Genomic DNA, 18360 nt, shown 5'->3' on the forward strand with positions numbered 1-18360 from the left:
GTAAAATAGAGAGTATGGAAATTGGGGGGGGGGGGGAGTGGTCCACTAAAATCAGTGCTTGTACAGTTTGGATCCCCCCTTAAAAATTTAAAAACAATTAGGTGCGTAATGTTATACAGGCGTAATAAGGAAGAAGAAATGAAAAGGTGGATATCGGACTGGGATAAACAATTTTTTTTTATCCATTTCCGTGATCAACTTTATAAGGCGAGGTAACAAAAAATAATTGGGAGGCCTGTAACTGCAAATATGAACACTCATGAATCGTTTAAAGTTAGAACGGTCTTTTTTCCTTTCTTTTTTTAGTGATCCAACTCTGTATGGTGCTCAGAGACTTCTGGTATAGTAAGTTTTAAAGCGCTTTATAATAAAGCATATGATTATTATTATTATTAGTTCACATTCTTACTTTCAGTTTAGCTCCGTATATGCGAGTTGTGATATGAATGGTTTTCTATAGAAAATGAATCTAAATCAAATCTAAAAAACCAACTTAGTTTGTGCGCCTTGGTAACTTTCAAGGACCGATATAAAACAATGAAAGAATAGAAACAATGAATAGATTTATGCATAGAAACAAGTCAAATGAATAATCGACGATTGCGTTGATACAATTGAACACAAGTACGTTACGTATTTATAGTAACCAGTAAATTATAGATATAGATTGCTCTGCATACTCTACACAGACAAACGTCGTTTAAAAATTCAAAGTAAACGAAGTTTACTAATGTATGAGCTTAACAGTAGATGTTTAAGCGGTCTAAACAACTGTTTAAAATCTTAAACAACAAACTTTGATATTTATATATTTGATTTTCATTAAATTAAGCATGATTGTTTAAACTGTTAAACAACTTCTGTCAGGTTAATATTGTTCAAAATGTGGTATAAAATCTTAAACAGCGGTTTTACTTTTGAAAGATAAATTGTATGAGTTTGATGAACGTCACGAGCTCACCAACTGTTGTTTAAAACAGAATCGCGTGTTACACGAATTGTTATTTTTTATAAAAGGTACATTCACGAACTCGATATGTTGCTAAAAAAATATGAAAGTGAAGCACGCTGTGAAATCAGTGTACTTACGTAACCAGTCGCAAAGGAATGAATTGTTAGAAGACAATGTTGAACGAATTATTGAAGAAATTGAAGATAATGTAGAGGAATAGGTGAACATAGTGTGTTCTCCATCACTACACTCTAAATTTCCATTTTCTTAAATAAATAAGTCCAGAACGGTCGTCATAGTTACCAGATAATGTTGGAATTATTTTCAGTGATAGAGTTTTTTTTTCAATCGTCAAGGTTTTAGATTCATATCTTATTTTTCAGTAAAGAAGGATAAGTTATCAAAACATTGAATTTATAAAAATAGAATTAAGGATTTTACTGTTATGTGTCGTTCTAATTTGTTGTAGCCAACGATAGCACCGAATAAAATTGAAGTAATTTTAGCGTGTATAATTGTTGTATAATTAGTGTTTGAGAGACCAGAATGATGCATTCTGGGATATCCAGAGGTGACGGAATCGAAAGAGTCTAGGGCGCGAGATGAAGCTATATTGAAATTCTATGCAATCATATGGTACTCTTCTTTGAAATAAAACCCTTACATGCATGGGTTAAAGTCCATACCCACTCTTTTCTGGTATTGTATTGTATTTTTTGTATTTATTTAATCACGGTAAAACTTACATTCAGTCATAACAGACTGCTTTTCAGCAAGTCCGTGAACATTAAAAACATGTAAAAGTGAGACAATACGAAAATATTCAAAAATATTACAGTAACACATAAAATAAAACATACATAATTAAAATGAAAAACAATGATAATTAAAACTATATAAAACCGCATGTACGAAAAGAAATTATTCTCTAGCCCCCCCCCCCCGGCAGATGAGTTAGAAGTCGATGGAATTAACTGATTTCATAAATAAAGAGAACTGATCCAATTGACGGGTATTACTTGGTAAGGAATTAAATAATTGAATACCTATATAGAGACCGCCGTCCCTTATGAAATTTGTTTTTGGTTTTTCGAGATTAATCCTACACTGGTAATTTCGAAGAGAATAATTACTTTTCTTGATACTTATTTTGGAGCACAAGAAAGATGGAAGTTGTCCATGAAGTAATTTAAATATAAAGGAAACTGCCTGTTTTTTCCATCGCAATTCTAACTTGTCAATGTTCAGAGTAGAATAGGTTGGTACTATATCTATAATCAACTCTTAAGACCATACGCAGTGCTCGATTTTGAAGAACACTCAATTCTTTAAGTAAAACTTTCCATGCATTGAACCATACTATAGAGCAGTAATCAAAGTGTGGTTGAAAGAGTGATTTGTAAAGCATTATAGCAGTATTCAGACTGATGTCCACTCTACATTTATTCAAAATCTTGGAAATTAAGTAAAATAGTAATGCCAGTTTTAAAAGCAGCAGTAGCAGTAGTAGTAGTAGTAGTAGTAGTAGTAGTAGTAGATGTGTAATTTAAAAAGTGGCATGATTAAGGAACAACATAACATCTTCAAAATTTCATTTGGTTTTGCAGATCGTCTTAAACACCCTATTCTTCGAGATACTTTATTGGCTGTGTAGTCGATGTGCTATTTCCATACTAATTGTTCATCAAGCATGACACCAAGATATTTAAATTTCTTCACTCTATCGGTGTGTTGATTGGAGAGCATTAAATACAGAGTAGAACATTCTTTAAGTTTTTGTCGAGTGCCTAGTGTCAGCTTATTATTGGTAAACCATTTTTCTGCTACCTGTAGACCAACTTGCACATCATTTTGTATTTCATCAACATTTTTGGCTCTTAAAAGCAAGACGGTATCACCAGCATGTACTTTGCATTCGAGATCAGTAAAAGCCAATGAAAGACTATTGATGTAAATTAAAAACATTGACGGCCCTAATAATTGAGCCTTGAGGCACTCCAATGGTAGCCGGGGCAAGTGAAGACATATGATCATCTATTTCCGTTTAATAGTAGTAATAATAGTAGTAGTAGTAGTAGTAGTAGTAGTAGTAGTAGTAGATTTATAAGTAATAGTAGTAGTTAGTAGTAGTAGTTTTTGTTGTAGTAGTATTAGTAGTAGCAGTAGTAGGTAGCAGTAGTGGTGGTAGTAGTTATAGTAGTAGAAGTAGTAGTAGTAGTAGTAGTAGTAGTAGTAGTAGTAGTAGTAGTAGTATAAGAAGCAGCAACAGCAGCGGTAGTAGTAGTAGTAGTAGTAATATAAGAAGTAGCAGCAGCAGTAGTAGTAGTAGTAGCAGTAGTAGTAGTAGTAGAAGTGGTAGCAGTAAGATGTGGAGCAACAGTATTATTATTCGTAGTAGTATTATTAGTAGTATTAGTAGTAGTAGAAGAAGTAGTAGCAGTAGTGGTTGTAGTAAGAGGAGCCGCAGTAATAGTAGTAGTAAAAGTAGTAAACATGAAGTACCCCCAAAATAATGAAATAACACGGTTGCAATCTGGACAAAGTCTACTTGGGTTAAACTGCAGAGGAAAGGTCTGGATGGTTCACTCTTATTCTACAATAATACTTTAGCACAAGTATAAAAAATTATACCAAAGTACGATCTTTGCTTTTTGTAAGTTTTAAAGAATCTAACTTCATTCTTCCTGATTCTGCTTCAATCTATAGTCAAAGCTTAGATATCTTTCCCCTTGATTATATTTAGTCATATTTTGCCCCAATTTTATTGTGCCTAAAGGCTTGCTAACGATGATGGTAATTGATCTACATATTTATCTTCCTGCGCTTGTTGGAATAAAGTAACGATTAAGTTTACTTGTGGCTTTATGCCAGAAAAGTAATCATTATTGAACTTTGGCTTTGACCTTTATGCGGGTAACATCGCCAATATTTGTTTAAATAATCATCACAATCATAACAATGTTATTGTTATTATTTTTGTCATATTTGTTTTTATTGTTATACTAATTATAATGATTATAACATTTCTATATTATATAATTATTATCATTATTATTCATTATCATAATCACCATAATTATCCTTAATACTATCATTAAAGTTATTACTATTATCATTATCATAATCATTTCCGATATTAGTAGTAAAAATAATATTTCATAGTAGTAGCAGGTGATACTACTACATTTACTTCTACTACTACGACTGCTACTTTTTGTTGCTATTGCTACTACTACTACTACCACTACTACTACAACTACTACTACTCCTACTATTATTACCACTACTACAACATCAACAACAACAACAACTACTACTACTACTATCACTACTGCTTATTTTTGTTCTACTGCTACTAATGCAACTACTTCCTTTTTACTACTAATAATTTTACTAAACTTCTACTTTTATTATTTCTACTTTTGTCATCGAATTTATTAGTGATAATTATTATTCTACTAATTTTTCTACTATACTACAACAACTACTACTACTACTACTACTTCTACTTCTACTTCTAACTACCACTAACTACTACTACTACTACTACTACTTTAACTTGTTTTTTTTACTACCACTACGTATTCCTTTACTTTTATCCCGACTTTTATTATGATTATTATTCTCATATATTTGACATTGTGCAGACCTAGTATGGAGGAGTCATCAAACCACAAGCCAGCTGCTACCACTCCACCCAATGGAATAACGGTCTCCATCACCGACTACAACCAAACTAATGGGTACCAACGCCCCGCCGACAAGACTCTTATTCCGGAATACTGGAAAACCTTGTGGAGTTACGTCTATCTCAACATTGTGGTATTCACCATGTGCTATGCTACTGTCGTCACACATCGGGAAGCACCCGATCGTCACATACACCCACCCCTCCCCGATCGATTTATGGACAATTTGCCTAATATTACTTGGGGGACAAAGGGCGCTGAGATCTGCATTATGGTGCTAGCTTTCGTCATGTTCGGCCTTTTGGTCTTTCATAAACATAGGTAAAGCACTCGTCAGTGTAGTCATATCCACGGTAATACCATCGCGACCCGATAGCGTAATGAGTCACTAGATGTGAGAGGTTAGATATAACATATGGGGCATTTTTTCTAAAAGTATGGAGGGAGCAAAGCGAGTGAGCAATTTTTACCTTTTTAATACAAAACACTAATTTTGTGGTAGATTTTGACAACATAATAAGAGAATATCATCATATTTCACCCCGTCCCCCTTAATTCATTTCCCTTTTTATTACTTCTTATTCTTCGTCACGATTTTTTTTTTTTTGGGGGGGGGCTATGGTCCCAAGCCCCCACTATCTGTACGCCAGTACCATGAGCGCATTTAAATTTATCTAGCAACCTTATGACGATAAATACTACCGAGTGAGTCAAGTCGACACCTGTAACTTTAACCATTTTCAGCAGATTTAACGAAAGCTAGTCTTCACCTTGAACTTTTGAAAAGAACAATTTTCCGAGGCGGAGGGACATGCAATTACAAGGAGTGTAGCTTTCTAACAAAAAGCATGTGCCATATTGTGTCCAGTACGGCATGTATGGGTTCCCCTGAATCCCCAACCCCTAAAGCCCCCGATTATACATCATATTTGTAATTGTTTCGAATGAGAAATATTGATGGCTATTAAGATAAATGTTATTTATTCAGAGATCGAAACCGACAACTGCTGACTTACAATTTTATCGATTGATATTCGTGAACATTAATCTTATCAATCATGTAGCTCGCTACCAACTGAATGTTTTAAGCACAGTCATACGGTACAACGTTCAACATGTCCAATATACTCATACGTTGAACCACACTTTTATGATCCTCGTTTGCATTTTACATATTACTTACATGATGAAATAAACTCCACTAAAATGGCTAATTGGCAGCACGCGTTCCTTTTTTTTACCATTCGTGTTTCAGGAAAGGGAATTCCCCTTTCTCTCCCTCACTTCAGAAGCGGATCTAGAGGGGGGGTTGGGGGGGTTGCAACCCCCCCCCAAAAAAAAAATCCGGGGACCATTTTTTTAAATCTTATCTTTTTTTTTAAACTTGTAATTTTATTTTATTCTATTTCTATGTATTTATTTCAAAAAGAGTGGTGTTTTAGATGCAAGAAAACGCCATTTTCACACACAGATTTTCAAAAATTTTCCCTACTGTGGGAGGGGGGACACCCAGTGGCGTAGTTACGGGGGGGGGGGGGCATGGGGGGGCACGTGCCCCCCCCTGAGATTTGGTGTGCCCCCCTGAAAAAAATTGGCAGAGCAAAAAAAAAGGGAGAAAGAAGAAAAGAGAAAAAGAAAAAAGAAGAAAGACAGAAGAACAAAAAGGAAGAGGAAGATAAGAGGAGGAAGACGAGTGAATGAAATAATGTGAGGGGAAGACTTGCACAAAAAAAAATCTATCATGTTACCATATAAATTTTTTGCTTGCGCTTCGCGCCAGAATTGCCTGTTCAATGAGATTCATATCTTGCTCAATAGGCTGATATGGAGCAAGTTTTGAAGTCTATATACAAAACATGTTTTAGCTCAGACATCGAGCTTTCATTATTTTTTTTCATTTACAAATTTAAGTGCTCTGTAAAATGTTTGTTTTTATGGTCTACATATCAGCATTTTAAGCTCACTAGGTGTATTCCATAATGTTCCATTAAACAAATGTATTCAGAATGCCCAGATTCTAGGTCTAAATCTAAAACATGCGCGATGGCCTGCATGTTCTTTATTTAAAATGTACTTAAATTATCCAGTTTCACGTCAGAATATCAATAATTGTCTGCTCACGCTTCATGATCGCATTATTAATGATACCCAATTAACTATATCCTATTTATGATTTACAAAATATGAATAGAGTGTCCCGCTTTTAGGTCTGAAATCTCAATTTTCTACCTCTCGCGCTTCGCGCTCGCATCAATTGTTTAGTTACATACCTATCCCATTTATTAATACAAAAAGTGCTTAGAATGACCATTTTTAGGTCGGAATGTCAAAAAAATTTGCTCGCGCTTCGCGCTCGCATTATTGAAATATATACCGTCTTCGTGGGTAACTGTAAGCAGTCCTTAACAGGTCCCTTTTCAATAATGCTAGAACAGTTAATAAAAAAAAAATTCTGCTCGCGCTTGGCGTTCGCAGTAACCATCTAGTTACATACGAATCTTGTTCAGGATCACACATAACATTGCCCAGAATATTAAATTTTCAGGACAAAATACATAAAAGTAAAAAAAAAAATCGCTCGCGCTTCGCGCTCGCACTTTTTATAAGGCTTATTTCATGTTAATGTTGTTTTATAAGAATAAAACTAAGAAGTGACTGATCGGGGAAAATATAGGTGAAGATAATTTCGGGCACCGTCCCCTATTGGCGAAAGTCGGATCCGCCCTTGTGACACATACACACACACACCGAAAAAATGGTGCCCCCCCTGAAAAAGCAAGGACCCCCCCCAGTGCCCCCCAAGGAAAAAAATCCTAGCTACGCCACTGGGGACACCCCCTCCCACACCCTCCCCCCTCGCTCGCTCCGCTCGCTTGGACTCGGTCGCTACGCTCCCTCGCATACCACCCCAACCCCCCCCTTTATAAAAAGCTGGATCCGCCCCTGCACTTCCTTCATTCCATTCTCTTTTTGTCTCTGATACAATCACACATGTACCTCCCGCATACGCACACGCCCCCCTTCTTTCTCTCTCTCTCGGTGCGTGGAAGTAAAAAAAAACCCCTACCATTTCAAACTCATACACCGTTTATAATGTTCACATCAGGGAGTCGGTCCTTTGAAATAATGTAACAAGAAATGAATACAAAACTAATATAACATTTCTTTGTGGTAATTGTGGTAATGCATGTAAAATTAAATAAAAATGGCAAAGGATATGAACAGATGAATACCTTCGAGGTAATTGATATAAAAGATACACAAGAGATGAAGGGAAATTTGGTAAAAACGCACAAATTGACATGTAAGAAAAAATATAGTAGCTAGAAGGCATTTTATTCTTTCATTAGAACTTACATTAACGGGAAATGAAGGATTCGCGATTTCCCAGCTATTAACGAGATTGCAAATGTAACGAAAGGAATGAAAAAGAGCACGGTATGACAGATTAAAAGAGGATTTGAATTTAAAAAAAATTTCAGGATATTTTGTGCGATTTTCATAAAAGTTGTTTTTATCGGGTGCCCGATTAAATTAAGTTATCTGCATGTTTTTTTTTTCTTCTTTTTAATATAAAACATGGAAATGGCTGAAAATTTTAAAATGCAGTCTATGTTAATTTGCTGATATCCAATCACCAAGGCCATGAGAACGATTCTTTTTAATGGGGGGGGGGTGTTGGACCCTGCCACCCTGGGAACATTTTGTTGACTGGGGGTGCTGATGTCGATTTGACAAGCATAAAAAAGAGGTTTCACTCCAAAATTAACGTCATTTCCGTCCCGAGCAATTTGACGAGCAAAAAAAGGGGGTTCTGTAAAATATGTAGATCATTTTGGTTACATTTTTGTCACACCGTCCAGAATTCCCAGGGGTGCTGCCTTAGAAAAATAATGCACGCAGCACCCACAATGAAAATCTTGGGGTGCTTCAGCGCCCCCTGCACTCCCGCTTCCCAGGACCATGGGGTGCTGGTTTGGAAAAAAAAAAGGTTTTCACTACAAAACGACGGTGATTTTCGTTTAAAAATGACAAGCAAAAAACAAAAATTGTTAACTTTCTATATTTAGCATACCAACCTGCTGGTTATGGTGTATAACATACGCAGCACCCCCTTCATGTTCTTTCCAGGGCCATGCCAATCAATAAAAACAATTTTTAAGATAAGTGCTTAAAAGGCCCCATTTTAAGATACATTAAAACATTTCCGAGATGGTGCGTTAGATGCGTAAAAAACGACCAATTCGTATTATAACGGTTTAAAAAAAGCTTACAATCTACCCCCAGTAATCATCCTAATGAGATGCATGTGTGTCGATTTTCTAGCGTCTTCAGTTATTTTTACAATTTTTTTTTAATTATAATTTTACAGGACTATTGTCTTCCGGAGATTTTGCATAATCTTTGCGACTGTGTACATCATGCGTATATCAACGATGTTAAGCACAGCACTCCCAGTACTACCGCCACCAAGTGAATGCACCACACAGGTGAGATGATGATACACTGAAAAAAAAACATTGGTGTTTAAATTACGCCAGTCAAAGGACTAGGTATTTTACATCGGTGTTAAATTCTACACCAGACAGTGTTCTCAGTTGACCGACTGTTCTACATTAGTGTTCAATTGTGCATCAAACATTAGAGAACCGATTATTTTACACTCTAGTGTTAAATTCTAAACCAGACAGCGTTCTTAGAATGAGGACCAATTATTTTACACTCTAGTGTTAAATTCTAAACCAGACAGGGTTCTTAGAATGAGGACCGATTATTTTACACTCTAGTGTTAAATTCTGCACCAGACAAGTATTTTTAGAGGACCGATTATTCTACACCAGTGTTAAATTTTACACCAGACGAGTGCTCTGAGAGGACCGATTAATTTACCCCAGTGTTAAATTCTACACCAGGCAGTGCATGTTCTTAGAATGAGGCAACTTGTGTAAAGTCTGGAATAAAATACGGAACACTTTATAAAAAGAACACAATTTCAACTTTTATTTGATTCATTACCAAATGAAAATACTTGTGTTGTAATGTCACGTTTTCACTTGACAAGACGTGAATGTTCTTATGAATAAAAACTTGAAAATTATTTTAATAAAATTCGTGTATTTTAATTTTTTATTTCTATTTTGCTTCCTCATCACCATACAGCCTACAGATACCTTTTATGAGAGGCTTGCTCTCACCTTCTCTTTATGGATGAAATCTGGTTCGCGTTTAAATGGTATTAAAATGTGCGGAGATTACATGTTTAGTGGACATATAACATCTTTAACCCTCGCCAATCTAATGATTATTGAATGTAAGTATACTTCCCATGCATGTCCTAATTATTACAAAACTTTGCAAATAAGATCTTTAAAAAATATTTATTAAATTATTTGTTCATTCACTCATTGAGTAATTTATCAATCTATATATCTCTCACTTATTTATTCATTTATTTATTCATTCACATACAATATATTTATTCATATATTCACTCCTGTATGCATTAATTCATTCTTTCGTTTATTGTTTCGCCTGCATAGAAGAGTGAGACTATATCTTAGAAAATGTATGGATCTGGTTCATGAAACTTATGAGTACGGGTAATCAAGAATTACTGACCTTTCTGCCTGACTTTCAGGTCACATAACCAAGATCAAAGGTCATTTACGGTCAATGAACTTAGGCCATGTTGGGGGAATCAACATCGAAATCTTAACCTAAGTTTAAGTTTTTGAAATGTCATCTAACTTAAAAAATATATAGACCTAGTTCATGAAACTTGGACATAAAAGTAATTAAGTATTACTTAACATCCTGCCTGAGTTTCAGGTCACATGACCGAGGTCAAAGGTAGTTTAGGGTCATTTGACCAAGGTCAAAGGTAGTTTAGGGTCATTTGGGGGTATGTTTTGTTGAATTGCCATCATAACGTTGAAAGTTTATAGATCTAGTTCATCACTGAATATCTCTTGCGAGTTCCAGGTCACATGACCAAGGTCAACTTTGGCCATCATAATTTGAAAATTTTAAGGATCCATTAAAGTTCATGAAATGTGGACATGGGGTTATTATCTTGCTTAAGTCTTAGGTCACATGATCAAGGTCAAATATCATTTAGGGTCAATGAACATAGTATTTTATATGTGTTATCATATGAATGGTGTTTTGGTGTATTATTATTCCATAGTCGTTTTCAAAGTCAGCACTGCTGCTATATTGAATTGCGTAATGCAGGCTAGACTGCCAGAGGCGCTACAATTTTTATCATTTTTTATTATTTATGTATTCATATACATATTTATTTATTTATTCATTCATTCATTAATTTATCATAACACATATATAATCATGTTAGCAAAGATTTCCACTTGATTGATATATGGCCAATGATTCAATTAAATTCATTTATTCTTTTCCATTAATAACATCAAAATATGTACAGTTGAAATACACATGTACTGTATATACAAAAAATATATCAAATACATAAACATAGCAAATCAATATTGTAAGTAAGAGAAATAAATGTAAAATGGAACACCTGTAGAAAGCTTTTTTTTTTAAAGTTGTAAATGGCAGGAGTCCAAAAGTTAACAAAATACAAATATAATAATAATAATATTGGATGTATGCATTTGAATTCAACGTCTTGCCCCCTGTTCCCACCCCCTGACCCCCACTCCCCCTACCCCATCTCTCTCTCTCAGGTAGAGTTCAAAATTAATATTGGCTAAAATTTAAATTGAAATGAAGTTAATATGATAACAAATAAACTTTAAGATGTTTTTTTTTAGTATTCAAAAAGACATTCTCCGTAATAGAAGTTGGTAATGAGTTCCATACTATAATGAGCAATATATTTTGTATAATACGCGTTGATCAGGAGCAGAAATGCCATGCCAAACTTCGAACCCTGGCCTTTCTGCCTATTGTAGTCAGTCGCCTTCATTCCTACCATTTCTTGCACATAGAGATCAATAAAATTAGCCCTACATTATCAATCAATATGCTTTATGACAACAAAAAATAATGATTTATGGAATGATATGTTGATAGAAAGGATATGATTCCAACATAATATTTATTTACAATAATCGTAAATTTTTACCCATACATGTTCGCTTTTCGAAGTAAAAACAAAAACAGTCAAACACGGAACTTCGAAATAAATATTTTATTTATCTAGACAAATACTTAAGTAGATCAAAATTGAGATTTCTGTTTCCGGGTTTTATTTTTGCTTTCTCAAGCGAAAGGAAATCGAGACCCGGATGTTAGATCGCATCTGAGATTACCCATCCGGTTTACCAATGTTATGAACATTGTGGGCTGAAATCAGTGGAAAGGGGTACTTCAGGATGAAAGTATGATTTGAGCAGATAAAGAAAAATCAGACAAACAAAACTCTTAAAATTTGATCAAAATAAGACAAGGAATAACAAAGTCAGGACATTTTAAAGATTTGCACTATTTCGGTGAAACAGTTTTATGTATGTCTTCATGAATATTCCATGAGCACACCAATTATGTAATATCCCGTTTTGCTCTTTTGTATTTTATCACATAAAATTGTGTTTATTTAAAATTTGTCCTCAAAGAATAAAAAATTAGATTGACAACCGATTTAATGCGTTCTGTTTTTAGTGCTGCAACTTATTTTAATTACCAGATACGCATATGATACACAAGATAATGCATCAAAATACGAATTATAATTTTATGACTTTGTAACAACATACGAAAAGGAAAGTGGGAATGTAACATCACCAGCCCACCTGATGAATACTCATGACGATACATGTGCATATAACTTTTCACAAAATATTGCTAAACTTGAAAAGAATCAATAACTCCGATAATAAATGAGATTTTGATGAAGTTATCAGTATTTTGGTCAGTGAATTTTACTCTATTTATTTAGATAATTATTTTCAGCCCGGAATATCCCTTTAAAGATGTTGTATCACGTGCTCACACCCTTTAACCGCCGTTCCCACCAAACCCTAAGTCTCCCCTCTACTATTCCATAGAAAAAAAAAGTAATTCTAACCGTACACTCTAAAAAAAAAACAGTAAAATTTTACCCAATATTGGGTTAAATTTTTTTAACCCCATATTTGGCTATTTCAACGCAACATTACCCAACCAACATGCATGTTCCCATTTTACCCAACATTGGTTAAACTTTTCTTTAGATTGTTATCTTTTCTGGCATCAGGATGATTTGATAGCAAGAGGGTGACCCAAATGTGAGCCTGATGAAATTATAAAGGTTTAAAAGCATATGGAGACAGTAGGCCTACTGTAGTTATTAAAATCATCTCTTTTGCACGTCATTATTCGACTCGTTCTTCCTTTCTTTTTTTCTTCTTCTTTATGTGTATGAGTGTGTGTGTATGTCGAGCATTTGCAAAAATAGTGATCGTTTTCCCAGTTATCCTGCTTCCACCCACATCTCTTCAGTTTCTAATTTCAAATGGCTCCCCATTGCCGCATGAGGGCGCAATAACATTTCTTATTTTCACTATCAATAAGTCAAATCCTTCTATGATGAATACAAGATTAAAAAACAACTAACCCCCCCCCCAAAAAAAAAAACTGAACTACATGTACCAGCAGGAAATACAAATTTCTTCGGGGGGGGGGGTGTTGGGGTGATCATTCAATTTCAGCATATGGCCTTCAGTTTTTTTGCCGGTAGTGATTTTTTTTTATTTTCAATCTCGACAAAAATGCATTATTTTGCGAGTCTGATGAATGACATATTATTATCATGCGTACTTATCTTAACTTAACCCTGTCCTTTTCTTTTCTCCCGCAGACTCTCCGAGTAATTTCTTCGTTTTGCGTTGTTTTGCAGTCGTCGTCAACGTCGTGGGGTCCTACATCCTGGTCGTTGGCAGGGGACACTACACGGTAGACGTCATCATCGCTGTTATTCTCGTTTTCGTTGTCTTTCAATATTATCACACACTCACTAGCCTTTACGTCTTTACAAAGAGCAGCAATAAACTCCGCTGGTTTCCTTTCCTTTGGTATTTCGAGCGTAACGTGTGTTGCACCGTACCAAATGAGTTCGAGATGCCCCGTCTTTCACACTTCTTTACAAGGGGGAAATAAAAACTTTCAAAACTTTTATGAATGATATATATCTACGTGCCTTGATCAAGTTGATGGTTCTGTTCCAATCTGTTAGTTATGAGGATTGTTTTATACTTAACAACAAGTTATGAACACCAAAAGGAGACGCCTCATACTTTTAAATTTGTGGAATGGAGGATGGCTGGTCAAAACTGAAGGTAAAGAGGCTGATGTGCTGGGGGCGCCGAGTTCCTCAAAATTATATTCTGTCGCCTAGCCTTGACGTCGTCATCTTGATTTTTTTTTATTACAACGCTTAACCAAGACGGAGACCATATCCAGTGTTGTATTCACAGAATATTCAGTCCAACATAATGGCTGAAAGGCGCCCCACACAATCACCCTCGCGCACACAACTCGTTGCACGGATGTGCTTCAAGCGTGCGTGTATTTGTATGGGTGTGTGAGGAGTGTATGCGTGGCTATTGAAACTAAAAACAAGGCGGGACGTTTACATTTGGTCCACTATCGTATCGTAGGGTGATCGTATCCTGCATGGTACGAACACCAAAGCTTGGCGTACGAAGATCATACGATTTTCTTATGGATTCACGATCATCGTACGGTCTACAGGTTTGTTAACCGCGGAGTTATACATTTTTTTCCCCCTCAAAATCATTGGATCGTAGCCCTTAAATAAACCGAAGAGGTATCATACGATCAATGCTGGGACATCGTACAATAAATGGGCATCGCACGATCAACGCAATGGCATGGAATATTGTACGGGAATCGTACGATCAGCGCATTGGACATCGTACGATTTCTGCATGTTTGTATGGTTCGTGTCTTTTGCCCTCTACGTTGCAAAAGACAAGAAATCGTACGATGGTCGTACGATGGTCGTTACTGACGTAAACACAAAAATTGCAGCCCGTAGCAACCTACGATGTCACCAAAAACCGTAGACCAATCCATCATACAATATTCGTAGGAAATGTATTAACGAGAACGTGGTTGCGAGCGAAGGATTTTGCGTTAATAATTTGTTCTGAAAGAGGCTGACAAGGATTTTTATAAATGTAACCATGACAACGCCCGCAGTTGATATATTACATATTACGTAAAGGACAAGTCCACCCCAACAAAAAGATGATTTGAATAGAAAGAGAAAAATCAAACAAGAAAAAATGAGGGGAAAAAAGACAGTTTTAACCTTAAAGGTCAAGTCCACCTCAGAAAAATGTTAATGTAAATCAATAGAGAAAAATCAGACAAGCAGAATGCTGAAAATTTTATCAAAATCGGATCTGAAATAAGAAAGTTATGAAATTTTAAAGTTTTGCTCAATTTCATATGTACATCCTGGTCAGTATGCGAATGAGGGGACCGATGACATCACTCACTCACTATTTCTTTTGTATTTTATTTTATGAAATATGAAATATTTGAAATTTCTCCTCATTGTCATGCAGAAAATATTTCATTCCTCCCTGAACATGTGGAATTATATTGTTTAAACATTTTGTGGTTCAAAGAAGATGGTCATAATTTTCAAATCCGTAAAAATGAAATATTGTATAATTCAAACAGTAAAAAACAAAAGAAATAGTGAGTGAGTGACATCATCGACTATTTCATTTGCACATCACTGAGTTGAGCATAGAACTGTTTTGTGAAAAATAAACTACACTTTAAAATGTCATAACTTTCTTATTTTCCATCCGATTTTGATGAAGTTTTCAGCATTCTTCTTGTTTGATTTTTCTCTTTTTGTTCAAATATTTTTTTCTAGGATGGACTTTACCTTTAAGCAACAAAACAAATATAGGAGACGACAATTCTTGAACAAGCAACTTCAACCCAATATGTCTATAAATTATGTGTTTAATTATTGGTCACTTGGAACGACACATACGGTAATTATAAGCACTTACAAACTGTGTTGGACAATGTCCAACACAGTTTGTAAGTGCCAAAATGCTTAATGAACAGCATACGTCCGAACTGTTGTTAAGGATTGGTTGGTTAAAACATTAACCAACCACTTTAAGAGTGCATATAATTGACAAGGCGGACCTACAATACCGTATGAGAGTTACAGTGCGCGTATGGGAAAGTTTCTTACTTGATCATGTAGATATCGATGGCGCTTTTATTCCTTTATATGTGTTATTGTTTTACTTCCAGTTACCATAAATAAGCACTGGAATTAAAACTAATGAAATGGAGTAAAGGTCCTCATGTTTAGATATTTATTTTTTGTAACAGCACAATGAGATTCGAGATCAAATTTGAAAAATCTGAGAAAAAAAATAAAGTAACTACGGTATTTTCCTTTCTACAGTATATACGAAGGAAACCTGAAATATCTGAATCGTCAATTCGACAATCTGAATCAATGACAGGAAATAATATTTGAAATAATTATTGATACGCAGTACTTAATAACGTGCCGTTTTTATAATGTCTTCAAGTATAGACTTTGTGTGTTTAATGTGGAAGATAAGCCTATATTCGGAGAAAATTCAATCAAATCGGAAATCTCTTATGAAAATATTGTTTTATACGTGTCTAAATTTACTCAGAGAAACAGAAATTAACATTACATTCTTGCATTTTATATCTGGTCTAATAATACTATGTGTATATATATGGTTGAAAATTATATATAGATACATCTCGAAGCCTGAAATTCAATTTCAAATTTTTATATGAAAAAAACACTTTGCCTTTCTGTCTTGTTATCATTGCTATATCATTTCTCGATAGTGTTCTCGTGTGATTTTCAATGATAATGCAATTTTTCAAACATTATAGTACTGTTGCAATCATGTGAATTATGAATGGAATATCGTATGTTTGTGTGTCTTATATCAATACGGTCCTTCCCTTGAGTGGTTGGTCCCGATGCAAAGCCAATCGGAATAAAATAATTCAGAAGTCAACGGATACACAACTATTAATATTATATTTTTTGCACGAAAATATTTCGGATGAATCCAATTTACACTATCAAAACAATATTAGTTAGAATATACTCAAGTTCTGGTTGATTTTGACCATCCTTCTTTGCCAAACACAATATTGGTTAATGTGACGAATTTTTTTTACGAGTAAATAGAAATAGATATATGCCAGCCACGTGGAACTTGCCTTAAAGTTATACCATTCTCTCATAATTGATATTGGATATATAATCATAAAATTAATTTGGTTACAATGTGAACAATATCTCTGTTTTTATACTTTCTAGAGTACAATGATTTTTCGATTGTTAAATCTTTAATAAACACATATGGTGGAAACGTTGCATTTTATTTTTCTCCCTTACCCCGCCTTTGTCCTTTATCACATTGAAAACAAAAACTTGTTTCTCAATACGATGTTCAAGTCGAGCTGTAACGTACATTTCTATTTTGCATTATTATCTTTATATTTCATAATTTTTTTTTAATGGACAATTTTCATTTTGCGAGCGGTTTGTCTGATGTTTAACGTTCAACTAATTCAATTTCATTCTATTGCACTTTTTTAAAAGGATTGGTCAAAAACAATAAATATGTATCCGACCAAGAATGCCAAAATAACCGTCAAATCAACAAAAAATGAAGGATTATAAACCAATAATTTTGTTATTTTCTTACTCGCTATTTTGGACCAATCACTTTTGAGTGTAATATTCTATGTTCGTGGGCTCTAATTCAAATGTTATTCAGGCAAATCGCCCAGATTTTGTTTTAAAATAATGTTCACTAATAAACGCCTTGAACAGGTGTACTGATGATCAACTATATATATATTACTCAATGAACAAGACATTTATATTACTCATCAATGCTTAGTAATAATTGTAGAGTATATTTAACCATATATGGCTATTTATTAGGGACTCAATATTAAAATTGTGTAAATTTAAGACGGATTTATAGTCAAGGGATCAATAAGACGGTTTATGGCCTTGAAATTGCAATCTGTATCGTAAACCCGTCTTGATATTTTATGCAAATATTTGTAATATTAGCATAAGCAGTACATTCCTCTGATTCAATGAATAGACTGTATGAAATCATTATGTTGGGATACTTATTTCAAACACTTATACTTATACATTTACACACTCTTAAAATAAGGAATGGGCCAAAAAAAATCGGTAATTGATGAAGTATACTTATCAAAATCAAATAATAAATATTTCATTAATTAAATTCTATATACCAGAATTTTGGTTGGCATTGACCATATTTATTGGTCAAACACACGTTACCTATAGATTGGATAGTTTGTTTAATCCGTTAAAAAGTAAATATGTGCATATGTATATATACATATACACACCCCCCCCCCCACACACACACACACATATATATATATATATAAATATATATATATATATATATATATATATATATATATATATATATATATATAAGTGTGATCAATCTTGGCGATGTACGTGTACGGGTCTCCGCCATAATTATATTTGAGATCAAGTGCATGGAGAGGGCCGTAGCAAGGTCAATACCAGTCTTCATCAAGCTTTCGTGCACATGCCCTTCATCAGGATCTAAACCAATATATAAAATACAAAATATACGCCTACTAAATAACAATTGTAAATACAATACAATGCAATAT

General features: G+C 34.5%; 1 protein-coding gene across 2 annotated transcripts; it reads left to right on the forward strand.

Moving 5' to 3' along the window:
- Positions 1 to 304: 304 nt before the first annotated feature.
- Positions 305 to 16030, forward strand: LOC129275669 (sphingomyelin synthase-related protein 1-like). Of its 2 annotated transcripts, XR_010295723.1 has the most exons (6): positions 305 to 345; positions 4600 to 4962; positions 9014 to 9131; positions 9802 to 9952; positions 13463 to 15641; positions 15688 to 16030. XR_010295723.1 is itself a non-coding variant. In XM_054912169.2 (5 exons), the coding sequence occupies exons 2-5, from the start codon at positions 4607 to 4609 to the stop codon at positions 13759 to 13761; spliced, it is 924 nt and encodes a 307-aa protein (XP_054768144.2). In that variant the 5' UTR covers positions 305 to 345; positions 4600 to 4606; the 3' UTR covers positions 13762 to 16012. The 2 variants fall into 2 exon arrangements, 1 of the variants encoding a protein (XP_054768144.2); XM_054912169.2 differs by having other exon boundaries at positions 13463 to 16012.
- The last annotated feature ends 2330 nt before the right edge of the window (positions 16031 to 18360 follow it).

This window comes from Lytechinus pictus, chromosome 14 (genome assembly GCF_037042905.1).
Source record: "Lytechinus pictus isolate F3 Inbred chromosome 14, Lp3.0, whole genome shotgun sequence".
Taxonomy (NCBI): Eukaryota; Metazoa; Echinodermata; class Echinoidea; order Temnopleuroida; family Toxopneustidae; genus Lytechinus; species Lytechinus pictus.